Source organism: Vipera ursinii (genome assembly GCF_947247035.1).
Source record: "Vipera ursinii genome assembly, chromosome: 3".
Classification (NCBI taxonomy): Eukaryota; Metazoa; Chordata; class Lepidosauria; order Squamata; family Viperidae; genus Vipera; species Vipera ursinii.
In genome coordinates, this window is record NC_139516.1 from 32,414,640 (window position 1) to 32,434,143 (window position 19,504).

Genomic DNA, 19,504 nt, shown 5'->3' on the forward strand with positions numbered 1-19,504 from the left:
ATAGGCTCCGCCTTTGTCCGCCTTTTTGTGTGTGTGTACTTTTCCGATATGATTACACGAGACTCCTGTCAATCAGTGGAAAGGACACTGGTGTTCGTGGATAGGCTGAAAGAGTAGCCAATCGGTGAGGGGTTTTTCTGAGCGGACATAGTTGTGGAATCCCGTCAGAGCGGTCTCAGGTACCGAGTGGGTGGGTGGGCGCCTGGGCGGCGGGATATATGTCTTCTGTTTTTCAAGGGTTGCAGAGAATTTTAAATCCGCGGAAGGGTCCCGTCGCGTTAATGAGTATCGGTGCTCTGAGCCGAGGATGTAGCGTCCGGCGCCTTTCCTCGCCCGCTGGAAAGGAGAAATGGGAGGACCCAGGGGTGCCCATTAACCCAGAGTCTTTCTCAGGTGACAAAAGGCGGGGTGCGGGACTGTTGAGGGCAGAAGGACGCAGAGGAGCGTTTGTCCTTTCTGACAACGATTGGGGGTGGGTGGGAATGGTCTAAACTGCAGGGGTCTTCAAACTTGTCCCTTTTATGACTTGTGGACTTCAATTCCCAGAATTCCTCAGCCAGCGTATGCTGGCTGAGGAATTCTGGGAGTTGAAGTCCACAAGTCAGAAAAGGGCCAAGTTTGAAGACCCCTGGTCTAAAGAGTTAAGCAGCTGCCGAGGGGCTTGGAGAAGCTGAAATGGAGCGGGACCAAAGCTAGCCAATATTGAATACGAGGTCAATCCTGAGAGGCAAACATGGCTATAGATTCTTTAAAAACTACTATAACGGAACTGTCAAATAATTTTATGATGGAAAAGAAGGCACATCTGTTCTAAAAGATGCTGTCGTTTACAGAAAGAGGCGTGGGGGGGGGAAAGAGTGATTAAAAACACTTATTAACTAGAGACAGGCCATCATAGATGATTCAGCATTTGCTTTTGGTGTACGAGGGTTGAGATTTTTTTTCCCCCCACTCCTTTGTTTGCTTTCATTTATTTTAATTGAGGTTAAAACAATACTAGCGTGTTTCAGAGATAACTGATCTTTTTCTTCTATGGTTTCAGCCATAGATATATAATATTTTAATAAAGGGAATGGGTCTTGTATTTTTTCACACTTCTTTATAACAGATTAGGAAAAGGAATTATTGCAGTGTGTGTAGCTATCCAGATTACTACCAGTAAGGGATAAGGTTGCAAGTCACAATAGTAAAACAAAGTTGTTTTATACTTGTTGAAGTAAATAGCTTAAATTCTTTCTAAAGTAACTCATAATTACAGTGTTTGGTTACATTGTTTAGCATGAACAAACTATTCCATTAGCCTGGGTTTCTGTATAATGTTTTAAAAGATTGTAATTGCTGTTCTGACATAGGTTGTCAAGATCCATATCTCAAGATCCATATTGTACTTCTTGGCTCATAGAGACACGTGTCATGATTATTGTTAATAGATTACTGCTTTGCCCAGAGGTATAACTGCCAGATTACACTAAAAATAATCAGAAATTGGGGGATTCCTCTGATAAAAAAAGATATTCAATCAGTGCATTTTTGTTTAGCATGATTGTTAATAGGATATTTCTGTATCTCAAATAAAGATACATGGAAAAAAAGTATTCTTGGAGCTCAGACACAGGTTACATAGACACAGACATTGTTACAAAAGACAGCATTATAAATTGATGACTATGTGAAATCTATACCAACAAAGAGGAAAGTTCTGGGGATGGACAGAATATAATGATACAGTAGTGTACTTCACTCATTCTGTTCTCCAGCGGTCATGAAAATCTGATTTTATCTACAATACTATTTCATTTTGAGGTGCTTCATAACTATGTATTTAGGAATCATTCAGTATATTTTTGTAAAACAGTGTTTCCTCTGTGTGTGTATGTGTGCCTGTGTGTAATTGGAAGGAAAATTGCTATTTGCTATCCATGAATTTTGTATTTCATTTGTTTTTATGTTTACTTCAATAAAAATAAGACTTAAAGATCAGTCTCTTAATTGTTCATGAACTTATATCTTGGATCTAAGAGTTAGATATGTATTCTCATGCCTTTGGTCAAGTGTGAAATTCACTAAGAGACTTTGAATGCTACTATATAAAGTACCACTATATTTTTTGTGGGATGTACTCCCAGATATATTTTAGGCTGATAGTGTTTTTTAGGACTAATTATCCGTGAATAAGATCAACTTGGTGGCGGCTCAAACTTATACAAATTCCTTCCAACACATTGTGAAAATTTTAAATCAATCTTTAAAATGTAATTATGTTCCAATCTGCCTTTTGCTAATTATTTGGATGGTTAAATATCAAGCTTCCACACTGTTTTAAATGTATTGTACAACTTAATATTATTATTGCAATATGATCTTTTTAATAGATATGGAATCTTATTTTTATTCTGCACATCATCATGTGTCTGTGTGTAAAATACCATTTTTAGAATTTTATTGTGTCTTTTTCAGTCTTTGCAATGACTACGCTTTGGAAAGATATTTTGCAAAATGTGCAGCTCATTCAATATGTGGCTCCAATCGCAATAGATGTAGCACTACTTGAAGGTGTTCTAATGAGGACCAAAGATGACCCCAATGCTTCTGATGTAAGTTCAAAACTAGAATTCATGTTGCAAAATTTTCATAGCACCACATAGATACCTACTTGACAGGTCTTAAGACAAGTACTTACGTTATTGTATAGCAATATTGTATTATTGCTCAGTAGTTACTTAACTATATCTATACCCCCTACAACTTTATTAGTTATATGTCCTTTATTCCTAGATTGATTGATTGAAAACCATAACTATTTTATATTTGTTATATGTACTGCTCATTTTTCACTATCATTTTATATACTTGCATATCTACATGGGTAGAGAAATTACATCATATAATGGTCAATGAACATAGCTGACAATTTTCTGCCTGTAAAGCCACATTTGCAGTAATTTGTCTCTGTGGTAATTTTTTCTATGTATGTTACCATTAACGAATCTGGCAGCTTGTAGTGATCCAATGTGAGCAAGCAGGTCAAAGTGACACAACATACATGGAAAGCTCTGTTTCTTTTATTTGCTCCCATTTGCCTTTCCTTTGCAGCTATGTCATTTATGGAACACTTGTTTCCATTAAAGCTCTGCTTCTGAAAGTACATAATGCTGTCATTATAATTCTGCTGTAATGCTATTAAGTTGCCTCCACTACATACTTTCAGTATGCTTTAAAAGCTTGAAAGAGCCTCATTTGGTTACTTGTTCAAAGGGAATGAGCCACCATATCCATTGCTTTTACTTTGTTTAACAGGTTGTGAATTATGCACCTTTTACATTGCTCCCATCTCCAGTACCAAAAAGTCTGCTTGAACAAGCCTATTCCATTCAACAAGACTTTAACCTGCTAGTGGATAAAGTTAGCCAGGATACAGAATTCCTAGAGTGCACTCTTGCCAGGTATGTCTGCCTATTATATATTAACGGGGGGGGGGGACTATTTCAGTTGCAATTTTCAGTTGCTGGATGGATAGTCCTCGGTTAACAACTTCTTTGTATAGTGACTGTTCAGATTTACATTTCAGATTGTTGAAAAAGCAGTTTTACATCTGGTCCTTGAATTTATAACTGTTCCAGCACCCCGTCGTCATGTGATTGTGATTCAGGTGCTTTTAAACTGACCCATGTTTACCATTTACAAGCTTCACAGCCAACTTCTGACAAGCAAAGTCAGTGGGGAAGCTAGCAGAAGTTTCAAGTCATTATCACATGATGTCATTTTTAATGATTACGGGTGAATTGCTATAGTGGAACTGATCTCATAAGTCGGGCACAGTTACATGATGTTTCACTTAACTATGTTGCTTAGCAACTCAATTGTGGGTCCTAATTAATTATGGCCATTAACGACAACTTGTATTAAAATTGATTTAGTGGAATGAAGAAGGAACATTCATACATTCTTCCTCACTGTTCATATCAGCATTCTCTCTGTGTCTATTTTATTCCAGTGATATTTGTCTAATTGTTTGGAAATGATTGGAAAACTAAGGAAACACATTATAAATTTATTTCTAAGTAAATAAATATCAACCAGCATAGCACTTCTTGTTCTGTCATGTTTAAGTGGTATATATATTATAGATTCTAAGATTGCTATACTTTTTCATCTGAATGGTCTTGTGATTCTAGTGGTTACATGACAGTTGAAAAAACATAATGTGAATTCCCAGGCATTATGTATATGTTGAAAATTAATGTATACATTTTGAGATGATTTTTTGCACATAAATTGCTGCACATAAATAGCATCAGAAATATGAAGAACTGGATTTTTAAAAGAAATAACAGCCATGCAGTAAACGGAGGAAAATAATGAAAAAAAACCCTTCCTAGTAATAAATATTTTCCTAAAATGGTATATTTTTTTAAAAAAAATATAGGCTCATTCAAGATGTTTCCTGCTAGCCTATTTTTATATAATGAGCAACTTTGTACCACAAATAGAAAATGCTATGGAGGAATAAACATCACTCTAAAATATTTGATCTAATATTTGGACTTCTCTGTCCTACTTGTGAAGAATTCTAGGGAACTTTGTGTGTTTTTTAAAATGGTTTTAGATCAAGATGATTCTTGTATTTTTACAGTAAGTCTGAATTCTACATATGATCTGTTTTCTACTTCTTCTTAGTATCATTAAAGTGGATGACTTTACAGCTCAACTGTTTAAAATTTACAAGCAGGTTTTGGATGAAGGAATTGCTCAGGTATTTCATAAAAACTGCTAAAGCTACTGATTTATTTCAAACATATAATCCTTATAGCATTAAACTTAAAAATATCAATAATAATAAAGACTCACCCCAACGTCACCCACAGTTTATTGTGAAATGTGCAGTTTCATAAATATGAGGAATAAATGCATGTTCTAGCCACCTATTAAATGCAATCTTGTACCTCAAGGAAACCTAACCCTAACTTCAGCCTACTGGTAAATTTTTTTGCCCTACCAATTACCTTGACAGGTGGTCCTCATGTAACATAAACCTAACATTATCATTTGCATAAATCAGCCAGGAGCACGGTGGCTCATGTGGTTAGAATGCTGGGTTGGAGGTTAGCAAGCCCCTGTTCAAGATCCGAGTGCTGCCATAGGGCAGGGTGAGCTCCCATTCTTCACTCCAGCTCTTGCTGGGTACATGAAAGAAGCCCCCAACTGAGTGCCACCCAGGCAACGATGATGTCACCGGCTAATCCTTTCTACCCGGAAGTACCTCAGACCTTCTGACGTGAGTTTGATAAATCAACCTAAAGCTAATCCTCACGTGAAAGTGAATCCAAGATGTCAAAAATCCTTAACTTTTATCCTAATTTCTCATAGCCCCACCAATATTAATTTTTAACCTAAAATTTTAATAGCAAGCAGTTCCTAAAACATAACTGTAATGCTTTTACTAATGGAAAACATTCACAGAAAACGTCATCTTCTCATTAAATGTAAAGCAAAATGAAACCTAAACCTAACTATAGGGAAAAGTACCCTAAAAGTTATCTTGTCAGGCAACCCCTATCGAAACAGAGGGCAAGTAGTCCTTGCTTAACAATAGTAACTCCTGCTGCAAAGTTACACAGTCATAAAGCATGAGCTCACATGACTGCACCATGTAGTGATTGCAGTTCTGACTGTTCCCAATTACCATTAAGTGAATCACAGACAGTTAAATGAGTACCTCATAAGATTTTAACTTTCTGATTTCCTACCAACTTCTCCAAAGACATTACTTGTGAGAAGCCAGCAGGGAAGGTTACAAAATGGAGGCAAGTGACCACAGGAGTGCTCCGATGGCTAGAACTTCAAGGACCTATCATAAGTAACCTTTGTTCAGCACTATCATAAGTTTGGTCACTGAACAAGTGGTTATTAACTGAGGATCATCTGAACCACTAAGTTATTGAAACAGGTTATCCTATATAATTCTAAAACTACCATTTACCCTAGATACTTACACTAAAACTAACATATCATGCTGAATCAGAGACTAAGACTTTAGCAAATACTAAATTGCTTATTGTTCTGGTGATTTCAGTCTGCATTTCTTGGGAGGGGGTCTGATGTGGCTCAAAGGTTCATGGCATCCATGCCAGGCTTGGACTATCCCAAGTCATCCAGAACCTGATGCAAGACAGTGGTCACACACTCAGTCCAGTTTTCCTGTCAAAGCAGTGGCAAAATGATCTAAAATTTGGGGAGTCTCTGTGACTCCATTGTTATGCTCTGCTCACAGTTGCTCATGCACTAATCAACTCCCATGTGGGCTATTGTAATGTGTTCTACAAGGCAGTGTAACTATTTATATCAGCCAATGCCATGGACTTCTAACCCTAAACCTTTACCCTATTACCAATAGAAAAATTCTCCTTTAAAACGTCCCTTGGTAGTCAGTCCCTATGGAAACAAAGCTAGTACCAGAACAGCTGTCACGTGGGTTATTTTATGGTTAAGTGCTTAGTTAACAAACTGATATTCAATGAATAATAATGCAGAATAAATCTCCTTTTGGAATACTTCCCCCACTATAGCTTCTGATATAGTGGCAAGTTTCTCTTACTGTCTTACTTCTGTTTCTGTCTTACTTAGTCAGTGGTTTTAGGAATCAATCGCTCTGATTACATGTTTGACTATGGTGCAGATGGTTCTGCAGCTCTAAAACAAGTAGAAATAAACACCATTGCTGCAAGCTTTGGAGGCCTCACATCTCGAACCACTACAGTACATCGGTAAGGTTGCCAGTAAACCTGGGTTCTTTCACTGTGTATCACAGTTGACTGGAATTCTGCCCTTTGCTTGCTTGTGAATATTTAATTCAGGACTGTTTGTATTCTGTAATAGGGATGGCAGGAAGTTGTGTAAAATGCTGAAGATTTGCCCTTCACCTTTTGTGACTTCATCCAGCAAGTTTTCAACTCTTATTTTAAGGCTTCTTAAATATATCATGTATCACTAAATTTTGGCTGGCTCAGATAGAGCAGAAACATATGAGAAAGGGATAGTTGAAATGCCTTAGTCAAGGTCCATCTGAGAATATAAGCTACCGGTACTTATATCTATTCTCTGGAACATCCTGCCCCTCAAGATGAGATTCACTCCCATTTTTTTGGCCTTCTGAAAGAGTCTCAAAACCTGGCTCTGACATTTGGCCTGGGGCTCCAAAGGGGATGTTCCATGCTGGAGGTGGTTAGTGGACTGGGAAGACTCCCCACCCCCAGCCCATTGAATCTGTTTTTTAATTTAATCTGTGTATTTAAATGTTTAATATTTTAATGTTTTGTACTTTTTGATATTGTGAGCCACCCAGAGTCGTTTGAAAGAGAGATGGGTGGTATATAAATTTAATAAATAAAAAAACTTGAATTCAAAGCTGCCACCTTCTCATCTATGCAACCTACTTGAGAGCTTATTGCTCATCCAGTATCAAGCACCATGGGAGAAGTTCTTTCTCTTGGTATATTCCCACTGCAACTGTAAAGGCATCAGCATAAAATTCTGAATCCTTCTAACCATCAATATCATAAATTGATTCTTTATGCTTGCTTTATTAAAAAATAAAGCTGAGTTTCTTCAAAATTCTTCATCTGACTTTTGCCTTGAATTATTGTTGCTGCACTTGTAAGGTGCAGTTATAAAAGACAGACAGTTTCGATACAGTGGAGAATAAAGCTCAGCTTGAACTACGGAGTCCTTGGTGCTCTCTGAAGTTGGTTTTGTGCTTGCAAATGTTTCATTATCCAACTAGGTAAAATCACTGTGAGAGTGAGGAGTTTGTTTTCTGTCTTGCCATTTTGATGGGTTGTGGCTTGATTAAACCTGTTGCCAAATTCAGAATGTATTTTATAATAACATTTATTAATAGCACCCTTGAATAAATAGATGCTTTGACCACAAAATATATGGCAATGATAATCTTTCCATGTTTGTTTTAATTTTGCAACTGAAATCGTTTTGTATATGTGTGCATTACTCATAAAGGATTTTTAGAGTGTATGTTTCAGAAAGTGTTTAGATCTTTTACCTCTAATAGCTTTGTCCTGGCAGTTGTGTATCCTCAATCTTTTATGACTTCTGTATCTATGTATCCCAATCATAGGCATGTGATGAATGTTTTGGGGAAATCAAAGGAAGCCTCAAAATTGCTTTCCAATAATCCATCCAAAGGAATTGCAATGGGCATTGCAAGAGCTTGGGAACTCTACGGCTCAGATAGGTAAGATAAGCAGCCTATAAAATATCTGCATTGCTGTACATGTTATTTTTATGAATACCTGATGCCCTGTGAAAGAGAAGGCATGCTTCCTAGGTTTAATTGAAGAGACATAAAGCACACCCACTCTGCCTAATCTCACCAGATGGACAGAAACCATTGGACGAATTGGCAACTCCTCAAATAACCTGGTCCTATGTCATGAAAGGCTTTATAAGTTGCAATCTTGAATTAGACCTGGAAGCCCCTGGAAACCATCTGGTAACCAGTGCAGTTTGCAAAGCAGTAAATCTCTACTGCTTTGGGCGTATCATAGCATACTAATTACTGCTGACTTTGCCATATTTTGGACCAGCTGCAGCCTCTTTGTGGTCTTCAAGGGTAGCCCCATTTAAAATGCATTTCAATAGTCCATGAATGGTGATAGTAGTGATCTCTGAAGGCAATAAGATCTAAAGGTAGGAAGCAGAATAGTGGCAACAGTAACAGAAGACTATGACTGGAGCTTCAAAAAAAATCAGTGGAAATAAGCAGGAAATGGAGTGAGGCCATGCAATATTTATTGTACAGTATGTGAAGGATTGACAACCATATTGTGAGCAAAGAGACAAATAGGAGATCATCCCAAACTTCCTAGAGGATTGCATAAATATTGAGATTATGTATACATAAGTGCATAAAGTGAAAATTATTTTTGTAGATTCCTTTTTGTGGTTGGCCAAAACAATTTTAAAGGGTTGAAGACTAGAAGAAATATGAGACTGATAATACTGGGAGGGTGAGACACATTATTTTAAGGAAAAATAATGTATTACGTCTAGCTCAGCTTTAATACAACTGTTTTGTTATATTTACTTTTTTTAAGAACATAAAAATTGCATTGCTCCTAAGAACATAGTACTGTATTTGTACAAGCACATTTTGCCTTTGTATTCTTGCAGATTGTCAGTCTCCATTTCTGGATGCTACACAATATGTAACAAACACTAAATAATGTATTTCAAAATTAGAACACTTTAATTAATGCAATTACTCCATAATGTATTTTTATTTCAGAGCAGTGGTGATGTTTCTGGTTGAAGAGGCTCAGAGAAATATTTTTGACCAACGCTGTATAGAAAATGAATTATGGAGAAGGTAACAGTCTCATATAATTAGGATCAGCATACTTTCCAGTAGTGCTGGGCAAAATATCTTAAGCTGAATGTTTCAAATTTGAAATAAGTGTTTTGAGTTTGAAACAGAATTCCTGTTTTTGATCTAGATAGACTTTTTTGAATATTCCAAGCAGTCCTGTTTTGTACTTGAAACAGCTGTTTTACATTTGACGTGGGGCTGTTTTTTGCGCTTGAAATTGGATATTTCATATTTGAATACTTCAAGCATATCTCTGCTGTTAAATTAATTCCCTGAAAGCTTACATCATTAATATTTGGTTTCTTAACATATATTTTGAAGATAAATATTCAAATTTTAAAACTATTAAAACAAGGCTGAGAAACTAACACAAAGGAAAACAATGAATATCCATCTCTTCCAAAATCTCAGGCATGTTATTTTTAATAACTGTCTTATATGTAGCAGCTCTCTGCTGCCCAAAGTAATAGTAATAAAAGTATGACCAAGACCATTAATTTTCTTGTGAAACAGTTAAACATTGTTTGCTATTATCTTTTTCCTTGATTTTGATATGCAGTCCCAGAATTTTAACTCTTTTCTATCCCAGAAGATTCTCACTTCATTGCAAAGAGCAATTTTTTTTCCAGCTTGAATTCTGCTAACTACGTCATTTGGTTTTTCTGTACAAAGCTTTTTTTTCTGTTTCAAAACTACAAAAAAATGTGTGCTCTGTGATGCTAGTGCTTACAACACATAGATTTTATTAATGGAGAAATGACGTTCTGTGATGCTTCTCAGCTACCATGAACTCCACAATTCAATATAGTCCATAGTAACTGAACATAGCCCTTGGGACACTCAGTGCTACCACATGGCCTCAGAACATCCTCCTCAATAGCTCTGGCTCAGGGCTTAACCAAAACATCATTTTTATGTTAGTCCAGTTAACATTGGATGTCTACTACAAAAAGTATTAGTCATCTGAAGTTTAAGAGAAAAACATCAATGTTCTTCATCTTAAGAGAACACATTGTCAATTAGTGTTATGATCAATATGTCAAAGTCAACTCACACTGCTACAATTGCCAAGTTATCATTTCCCCAACCAAGCTCATCTTGATCCTATGTGAATTTTTTCCAAGTAAATAAAAAGATTGTAAACTCCAGAGAAAACCTATCTCATTAATGCAGGCTAAATGAAACCTAACCCAATAATAGGCATATTTATACGTTATCAAATGTAGCATATTAATAACTATACCAGCACTCTGTCCCTTCTCATAACACTAGTTCTTCTCTTTGATGTTCCCCCTATGTCCCATTAATTCTAAAAGATAAATGGTGTCAGACTTACAGAAGTTGTTCTGATTCTTCATCAGCAAGCTTGTCTTTTGGTATCCTTAAGATTTTTATATTTAATAATAATGTTCCTCAAAGTATTATTAAATAAAATGTTATTAAAAGGATCATACATATTTAAAGACTGATACTCAGTGCTTTTTTTGTAAAAGAAAAAGATGCCGGAACTCACACGTTATACAACCCACCTTGCCTACCCTACAAGGTTCCATCCAAAAAAGGTGCGGGAACTCCGTTCTGACCGTCCTATCACAAAAAAGCACTGCTGATACTAGTTTAGTTACTTTTCCTGACAGAAAAATTGATCATTCAACTGTATTAAATATTTTTGTTAGATCAGCTATTTTATATTTGATTTTTATATAACTCCTGGATGAAAACTATCTAACCCAGAGATTTGCCATCCCTTTAACTGCTGCATTTTTAGCAAGAAATTCTTCTGCATTAGTTACACATACAATGAAAGCCCTTTTTTACTTGAAAACACTTGATTTCTATTTAAAATGGCATTTTTTGTCTTTCTTGCACCCTAAGGAATATCAAGGTGATCCGAAAAAGTTTTAAAGATGTGTTTGAAAAAGCCTCTTTGGAAAGTGAAAAGAAATTGTATATGTAAGTAGCATCCATAAGTCTGCTGCCGAATTTTATTAAACACTAGTGGTAATACAATATATTAATTATCTTAGGTGGAAAACATTGTTGCCTACATCCAGCCTCTAATGTCATTTTAGAAAAGCTTTGCTGAATCAAGGCAGTAGTTTTGCCACAACATCATAGCCTCTTTTTAACTAACATTTTCCATAGCATCAAAAGGCCAGATTTCTTTGCAATGTCTCACCTTCCAAAGACCTTTCGTCAACATGGAAAGCAGTTTTCGCATTTGGCAAAGAGCAGTAACTCTGTCAGCCAAGATTAGGACATAGATTGCTCAAATGTAAGCTTAATTTTCATATATCTACCGATATCACTTATAGTGTTTGAGCACTACAAAATATTTGGTTGCATTTGTTAAAAAAAATAGTACCAGCTGTTTGGAAATGTTCACATGACCACCAGAATATAAATAAAAAATTGTTTTTAACTGGATATGTGAAATAACTCTTTTAATAAGTAGCTAATGAATGACTACATTAGTACTGATGAAAATAGAGTTCATTCAAGAATTTAGGTGAATGATGTCCTGGTTGCTATTAAAGCAGTTTCAGTCCTTAACACAGCTAATTCACTGAAAGATTGGAAATCAGTTATTATTTATCAGTAGAACTGTGATAGAATGATCTGTTTGATAATGCTGGTTTTACATAAGTGAATGTAATGTTTTTGAAAATGTAATCAAAGCATTCAAAATTAATAGAAATCTACTTTGCATTAATAGAATGTGTTGCATTGTTTGTGTGTGTGTGTGAGAGAGTGAGTGAGAGTGAGAGAGAGAATTGTTTAGAAATGGAGGGCTTAAAAAGGAAGAAAAGTGCTTATGTCAATGCTGCTAACATCGAATGTTCTTGTTTTGACAAAAGATGAAGAAGCAGCTATTTCATATGTTAAACTTGTGTGTTACTATTAAAGCTAGAATTGGTTATTGCTGGGAGGGAGGAGGAAGAATGTCCCTCAAGGCTGTTAGGAAATAAGAGAAAATAAGAATTTGGCGGGTTGTCTAACAGAAGGGAAAACTGACCCTTCAAATTAATTGGAGAATGTGATTTATGACAGCAATGAAAAGGAGGACAATTGGGCTTAACATATTGTGCTAAGGGGAGGGGAATTCAGACTCCAGCTTCTCTTAGCAAGCTTTGCCGATGTTATAGGGCTAATAAAAGACTTTTAAGGTAAACAATGCCTCAGAGTCCTTTGAAAAGCTCATTCTGTCGGAAACATAACTTCTTACATATTTGCTCTCTGTTTCAGAGATGGGCAGGAAGTAGCAGTGGTATACTACAGGGAAGGCTATATGCCAAGCAGTTATAATGAACAGGTTAGTACCATAATGATCTTTAACAGGCATAAGATATATAATTTACTTTAAGGACCAATTAGACAATTATCACATATTTCAGGGTGAACTAAAACAGTCTAAATCACATAATTAAACAGAAATAATGCAGAAGTATTGTATACAATTAAAATGAAATTATGCTAAGAGTTTGGTCCATATGAAATAAATTCACTGAAAATTATTCCATTCTTTCTATGATAGTTGGCTGTCTTTCTCTGAATTAATTTAAATTGATCATTGCCATTCCATTGCTAAGATGCTTATATGACTTCCTTTCTAAATTATTTAGAAAACAATGACAAAATTCTGAAATTATTTCAATTGAAAGACGGAGGAATTACTTTGTAAGTTTAATAGTAGTGGTACTTTTGACTGACATGTCCAAATGGATAAAGAGATATTTTTGTGTATATCTTTTGCTAATATTTAGGTACTCAGAGGATTATCTTCTTACCTGATTAAACAGTAGTGATATATACATAATTTTATCAGTTTTTATACTAAAAGATTCTGTAGAGATATGCTAATTTTTCTTTTGTCCTGCAGTTTTCATGGAGTAAGTTTTTGTTAGTTTATTGCAGAAGATGCAGATACAAGGGGGAGAAGGAACATATCAGATAAAGGTTTCTTCAGCTGTATGATATACAAGAGTTATAAAATGTCTTAAATATAACATGTTACAAAAGCATCTGTAATGAAATTATCTTCTTTGTTTTAAGAACTGGGAGGCACGGTTATTACTGGAAAAGTCCAGAGCAGTTAAATGTCCTGATATAGCTACACAACTTGTTGGAACTAAAAAAGTTCAGCAGGAGCTCAGCCGACCAGGAGTCCTGGAAAGGTTCTTGCCAAATGAACCAGAAGTAGTGGCTCGATTGAGAGCAACGTTCACAGGTCTCTACTCCTTGGAACTGGTAAGTAGTAATGTGTTGTAATGTAGTAATGTACATTTAATATATGCAGTGCTATAATGCAGTATAAAATTGAAGAGCATAGCGATAATACATATAAAATATATACCTTTAATAAAATCTTTTGGTAAATTATGAATTTTAATTTTTGTCTAGGGCTCTTATGTATGTTTAATATGTACTGGAATATTAAAGGTTAAGGGCTAAGCATTTGGTATGACTACATTGCAACAGTCTACTTTTCCTCAAGGATGAAGAGGGTGATAAGATGGTTGCCATTGCTATTGCTGATCCAGATCGATTCGTGTTAAAACCACAACGGGAAGGAGGAGGTAATTATTTTCTGGGCTTATATAATGAAAGTTCTAATAATTTATTTTTTAATCATAATAATATATATTATATTGTGGAGAATTCTTCTTTGAGAGGGGATGGGCCTACCTGCACTTCAGAAGGAGTCACGTCTGTCACCATCTTCTAAGTCTCATTGCTGGATTCAGTCAGTTTCTGGTCTGTCTCCTTGTTGAGAACATGATCAGGCTACAGTTTCAAAGGTTCTGGCTGAGGCATAATTATCTGGATCCCTTTCAGTTGGGTTTCCTATCTGAACATGGTATATGTATAAACATAATAATGGTTCTAAACAGTGCTTTTTTTGTAAAAGAAAAAGGTGCTGGAACTTACACATGTCATACAACCCGGCTTGCCTATCCTACAAGGTTCCATCCAAAAAAGGTGCCGGAACTCCGTTCTGAGCGTTCTATGAGGAAAAAAGCCCTGGTTCTAAAACCACTTAGCGTTAGGGAATACCATCAGATATCTAAGAGTTATACAATAGTGTTTAAATATGTTCAGAATCAAAATTTCAGCTCCAGAATATTTTCAAAAATCTGTAGTATCTTCATTGCAAATAAGAAAAGTCTGAAATCACCTTCAGACACATAAATTCTACAATAGCAGAACAGTAGAGCTATTTAGGCATTCTGCTTAAAAGTTATATAAACATATGAACTTCATTTATACCATGTTTGAGATAGAACCTGTTCTGTACTCAATGTGCATATAATGCAAATATCTGCAGAGAAGAGAGCCTTCATATATAAGTAAGTAGAAATGTTTATGCTGTTTGTAACTCCAAAAGAGTTTGAGATTACCGTATATACATTCCCCACTGTGTGCAGAAATGTTCATTATATGCAGATCTCTTAGTAAAATAATAGCAGGGGTAAGAGTGTCAACTTCCATTGCCTGTTAACTGTTAAAATACAGTTTATTTATATAGTATGTTTTAAAGTTACAGTTTGTTTATACAATTTCAGTTAATTAAACTCCTGAATAGGGCTAATATTAAGTAGAAAATATTGAGTAATTTATCAATTTTTAATTTTTTGTAATACTTAACAGTTACGATTATCTCTGACTTGGTGATTCTGAAAACTTCTAAAGGATGAAAATGTTGCTTGCTGATAGTTTAACCAAAAGTTAATTCTGCTATGCTGGAAGAATTTAGTTATTCCATAAACATTTCTTATCTACAGTTTGAAATACTATAGAAATACTTAATATCATCTATTAAAGGTAAAGGTAAAGTTTCCCCCGCACATGCGTGCTAGTCGTTTCCGACTCTAGGGGCCGGTGCTCATCTCCGTTTCAAAGCCGAAGAGCCAGCGCTTGTCCGAGGACATCTCCGTGGTCATGTGGCCGGCATGACTAGATGCCAAAGGCGCACGGAACGCTGTTACCTTCCCACCGTAGTGGTCCCTATTTTTCTACTTTCATTTTTACGTGCTTTCGAACTGCTAGGTTGGCAGAAGCTGGGACGAGTAACAGGCGCTCACTCTGTTACACGGCACTCGGGATTCGACCCGCCAAACTGCCGACCTTCCGATCGACAAGCTCAGCGTCCTAACCCACTGAGCCACCGCGTCCCTAATATCATCTATTAAATTACAGCAAATCTAGCATTAACTAAGCAATAAAGAGGCATTCCACTATGAAGTTACCTTCCACAAATCTTACAAAAAATGCTTTTTTATCAGATCACACATACACATGGTATGTTGTACAGTTTTGGGGAGAAATGCAAATCTATCCATGTAAAATGTTGCCAATTACAGGAAACTCTTATTTATCCTTTCAACTTGTCTTTCATGCTTGATACTGCTGGATGGGATAAGAACCTAACGTACAAATTAACACTTTTGTTTTGTCTTAATATTAACTTCTATTGCATTGCCAGGAAATAATCTCTATGGAGATGAGCTCAAGCAAGTTCTGGAGAAAATTAAGGACAGTTCTGAGAGGACTTCTTATATTCTTATGGATAAGATAAAGCCTCTCCCAACACTAAATTACTTATTGAGGGCTCATTGTCCACTGAAAATATCAGAATGTGTGTCTGAATTGGGAATCTTTGGAGTCTATGTCAGGTGAGATACCAAAATTTTACATTCCTATTTGTCTGCAGTTTTTTTAAAAAAAAATTGCTAACACTGCATAAAATCTGTACATGAAGTGCATAAGGAATAATGGTTATCTGGGAAGTTCCTGTTGGCCCTGAAGAAATAGACAGCTCCAGGGTAGTGTGAGTGCATGCACCTGTATTTTAAATTCATGCCACTCCTGTTTCGTTTAAGGCCTCCCAGGAGGTAACATGAGATTGGGTCCAAGCAATGGCGAATTCTTTCTTGAGAGGGGATGGGCCTACCTGCACTTCAGTAGGAGTCACATCTGTCACCCTCTTCTAAGTCTCACTGCTGGATTCAATTCTGTCAGACAGTTTCTGGCCTGTCTCCGTGTTGAGAACAAGGTCAGGCTACAGTTTCAAAAGGTTCTGGCTGAGGCATAATTATCTGGATCCCTTTCAGTTGGGTTTCCTTTCCTACCTGAACATGGTATGAAGGCAACATTTGTCATATTTGGTGATGACTTGTGACAGAACCAGAATGGGATTGGTCCATCCATCTTATTGAACTCTCGGTGACATTTGATAAAATACCCTTCTGAACCAGCTCAGGGGTTTGGGAATGGGAGGCATGGTATTGAGGTGGTACTCGTCCTTCCTCTGGTGTTCAGTTAGCATTAATGAAGGGAGAGAAAGATCTAGCCCAAGGTCCTTTCTTTGTGGAATATCTTAAGGCTCAGTTCTCTTCCCACTTTCCAGACTGCTGGTGAGGTCATATATCAGCAGAGTTATCAGATGTTGATGACACTCAGTTATATATTTCCACCACAAGCCTTCTTGTGATACTGTTGTGTGAAAGCCATAGGGACTTGGATGGGGGAAAACACTCTACCCTCAAGACCTAGTGACTGTAGTACTGCCTGGATCCAGAGATTTCCAGGACAGAGTTACACTTCTTCAGGTAGAACTAGTGCACAATATGGGTCCTTCTATCTTATAGCTCCTGCTTGAAGAGCAGGTAGCAGCTATGACTCTGTGCACAGTTCCACCTTGTGTGCCAGTTGCATCTGCTGCTGGATCAAGAGGCCCTGCTTATGACAATTCATATCTTGGGCATCTCAGATGGATTACTACCATGTGCATTTCATGGGGCTACCCTTAATTATCATTATCACTGCTGCTTAGCAGTGAGCCTCCACTTTCAATTGAAGGTATTGATTCTTACAATCTGTAAAACCCTTCATGGCTATGGGCCAGGTTATTAGTGGAATTGTCCATCTTGAATTATTTCTGCTCATCTGTGAGATCCCACAGAGTTGGTGTGCTCAGGTCCTATCATTTTAGACCATATCCTTTGGTGAGGATGGAACAGCAGCACCTTGAGATTTATTGGCCCAGACTGCCTGTCTTTGAAATTGTTAAAACGTTTGGTTCTTTCCCAGTCATGGATCAAAGAGTAGAATGCTTCTGTTAGTAGAATTTTTCCTGGTACTTTATGTCCTTATGTTTTTATACTTTTTAAAATTATTTATTCATTATATTGTGTGTGTGTGTATATATACACACATACACACATACATATGTGTATGTATGTGTATATGTATGTATGTGTGTATGTATATGTGTGTGTGTGTGTGTGTATGGATGGATGGATTGATTGTGGATTATTGATAATGTATGGCACTCTGAATCATGTGCCAAATACCCAACTGTATATATATTGAACTGAAATTTAATTTAGCATTTTAATAAAATATTTGGTGGTAAAGCATGCTTTGTATGCAAATAGTCACACGTTTCAGTTCTTGGCATCTGAAGCTGTGGCTTAAAAATCATTATGCTAGAGCAGGGGTTTCAAACTGGTGGCCCATGGGCCAGATGCATCATGCACAGGCCACGCTCACCCTTGCTCCGCAAAGGCAAATAACATTCTGATACATCACAATGCTTCATGTGACACGATCGAGTTTCACATCCATGTACTACAGCCTCAAGACTTGTTCACAGTAGACAGTACCAAGCTAAATAGACTAGTGATCCAATTCAATTTAACTTACTGACCATAAAGATGAACTAGGTGCTAAAAATCACTACATGTTGCATTAAATTTATCATGTACATATAGGAATATCTGTCCAGTCCTCAGCACAACTAGTCAATTTAATATACTGCCTTGCTATGTTTAATGAAACCACATAATAGGGGAATGTAAAATAAATCAATTTTAGAAGAAAGTAATCCTATTTACCACCACCTGATACTCTTCCTACTATTTCCAAGCACATTTCTGGATACTCTGTGCTTGAGTATTACCTGTTAAGCTATACTGATTCTTAAGTAGATTTCTGATGGATTACAACAGTCCCATGCTCTAAAACTCCAGAACTGGCTTTCCCCCCCGAGTGTTGAGATAATAAAGTTGGAGTCAAGGGGCTGCATAGATCAATGATGTAGATGATGGTGTAGATGCCTGCTTTTTCTCAATTTTTTAAAAAAATAATTTTGTGTTTTTAATCATTTGTTAGCTATCCACAGTTGTGTGCCATAATATGGGCAGCCGTATACTTTAAATAAATACATTCTTCCATTGCTCACAACTGAAATATTTTCAGTGATACTATAAGAAGAGTATGGTGTTTTGTCTTGCCATTGCAGAATTGTTGAGCAAGTGTACATACACAAATGATCTGCTTAGAATGAAGCAGCTTTGCTTATAACAAGATTACGGATAAATGGTTGAGCAATCTTATACTTTTTTTCCCTTGCAGACATGGTCAGAATCTTGTGATGAACAAGCATGTGGGCCATCTCTTGAGAACAAAGGCTATAGAACATGCAGATGGTGGAGTAGCAGCTGGTGTAGCTGTCTTGGATACTCCCTATGTGATATAAAAAAGGACACTTTTTTTTAAAGGCATGATTGCCAAACCAGCCGACTTGGTAATCAAACTTGCATAAAAATGACCCGAGAACAAAAAAGAATCATGTATACATGTTGGTTTTTATGGTGCTTGTGATAAGGTCCTTTGAAAGATGCACAAACACTAGCATTGGGTAAAGAGACATAATAAAAAGTGTAAAATCATTTCCGTTTCAGTGATCCCTGTACTCATCCGTATTTTATAAAGCAACAGATCTAAGAAAAAGACAAAAGATGCGTTTAGTGGGAAATGATTTCAAAACCAACTTTAACATGCAAAATGTCTGTAGCAGCCAGATTTATTAGAACTAATTTGAACTAAAAATAGTAGTGAAAGACTCATAAGTTGTCTCATGTCTCAGTAAATGATAGGTGATTATAAAAAGGAACAATATAAAAAAGTATCAGTAAGACAGCAAATATGTAAGTTTAAATATCAGATCTACTGATGTGAAGAATCTGTGTTAATATGGTTATTTTTTAAATCTCCGAATGAAACAATGGATTTTGTCTTGTTGCAGAAAACAGAATATCCTTCTTGTAATATTATTGA

At 36.3% G+C, this 19,504-nt stretch overlaps 2 protein-coding genes across 3 annotated transcripts in view; one reads left to right on the forward strand and one right to left on the reverse strand.

Moving 5' to 3' along the window:
• The first annotated feature begins 95 nt into the window (after positions 1–95).
• On the forward strand, positions 96–19,116 carry GSS (glutathione synthetase). Of its 2 annotated transcripts, none has more exons than XM_083357764.1 (13): positions 96–179; positions 2,458–2,594; positions 3,298–3,443; positions 4,678–4,753; positions 6,625–6,764; positions 8,132–8,248; positions 9,302–9,382; positions 11,258–11,335; positions 12,629–12,695; positions 13,436–13,630; positions 13,878–13,959; positions 15,867–16,056; positions 18,800–19,116. In XM_083357764.1, exons 2-13 carry the CDS (start codon positions 2,466–2,468, stop codon positions 18,921–18,923), a joined length of 1,425 nt encoding a protein of 474 aa, XP_083213890.1. In that variant the 5' UTR covers positions 96–179; positions 2,458–2,465; the 3' UTR covers positions 18,924–19,116. The 2 variants fall into 2 exon arrangements, with proteins under 2 accessions (XP_083213890.1, XP_083213889.1); XM_083357763.1 differs by lacking the exon at positions 96–179 and adding an exon at positions 183–393.
• The window catches only part of ACSS2 (acyl-CoA synthetase short chain family member 2), a 66,232-nt gene continuing 65,827 nt past the window's right edge, over positions 19,100–19,504 (reverse strand). The window contains exon 20 of the transcript XR_014491924.1: positions 19,100–19,167. The gene's annotated coding sequence lies outside the window, so the exon portion shown is untranslated. The remainder of the gene's footprint in view (positions 19,168–19,504) is intronic.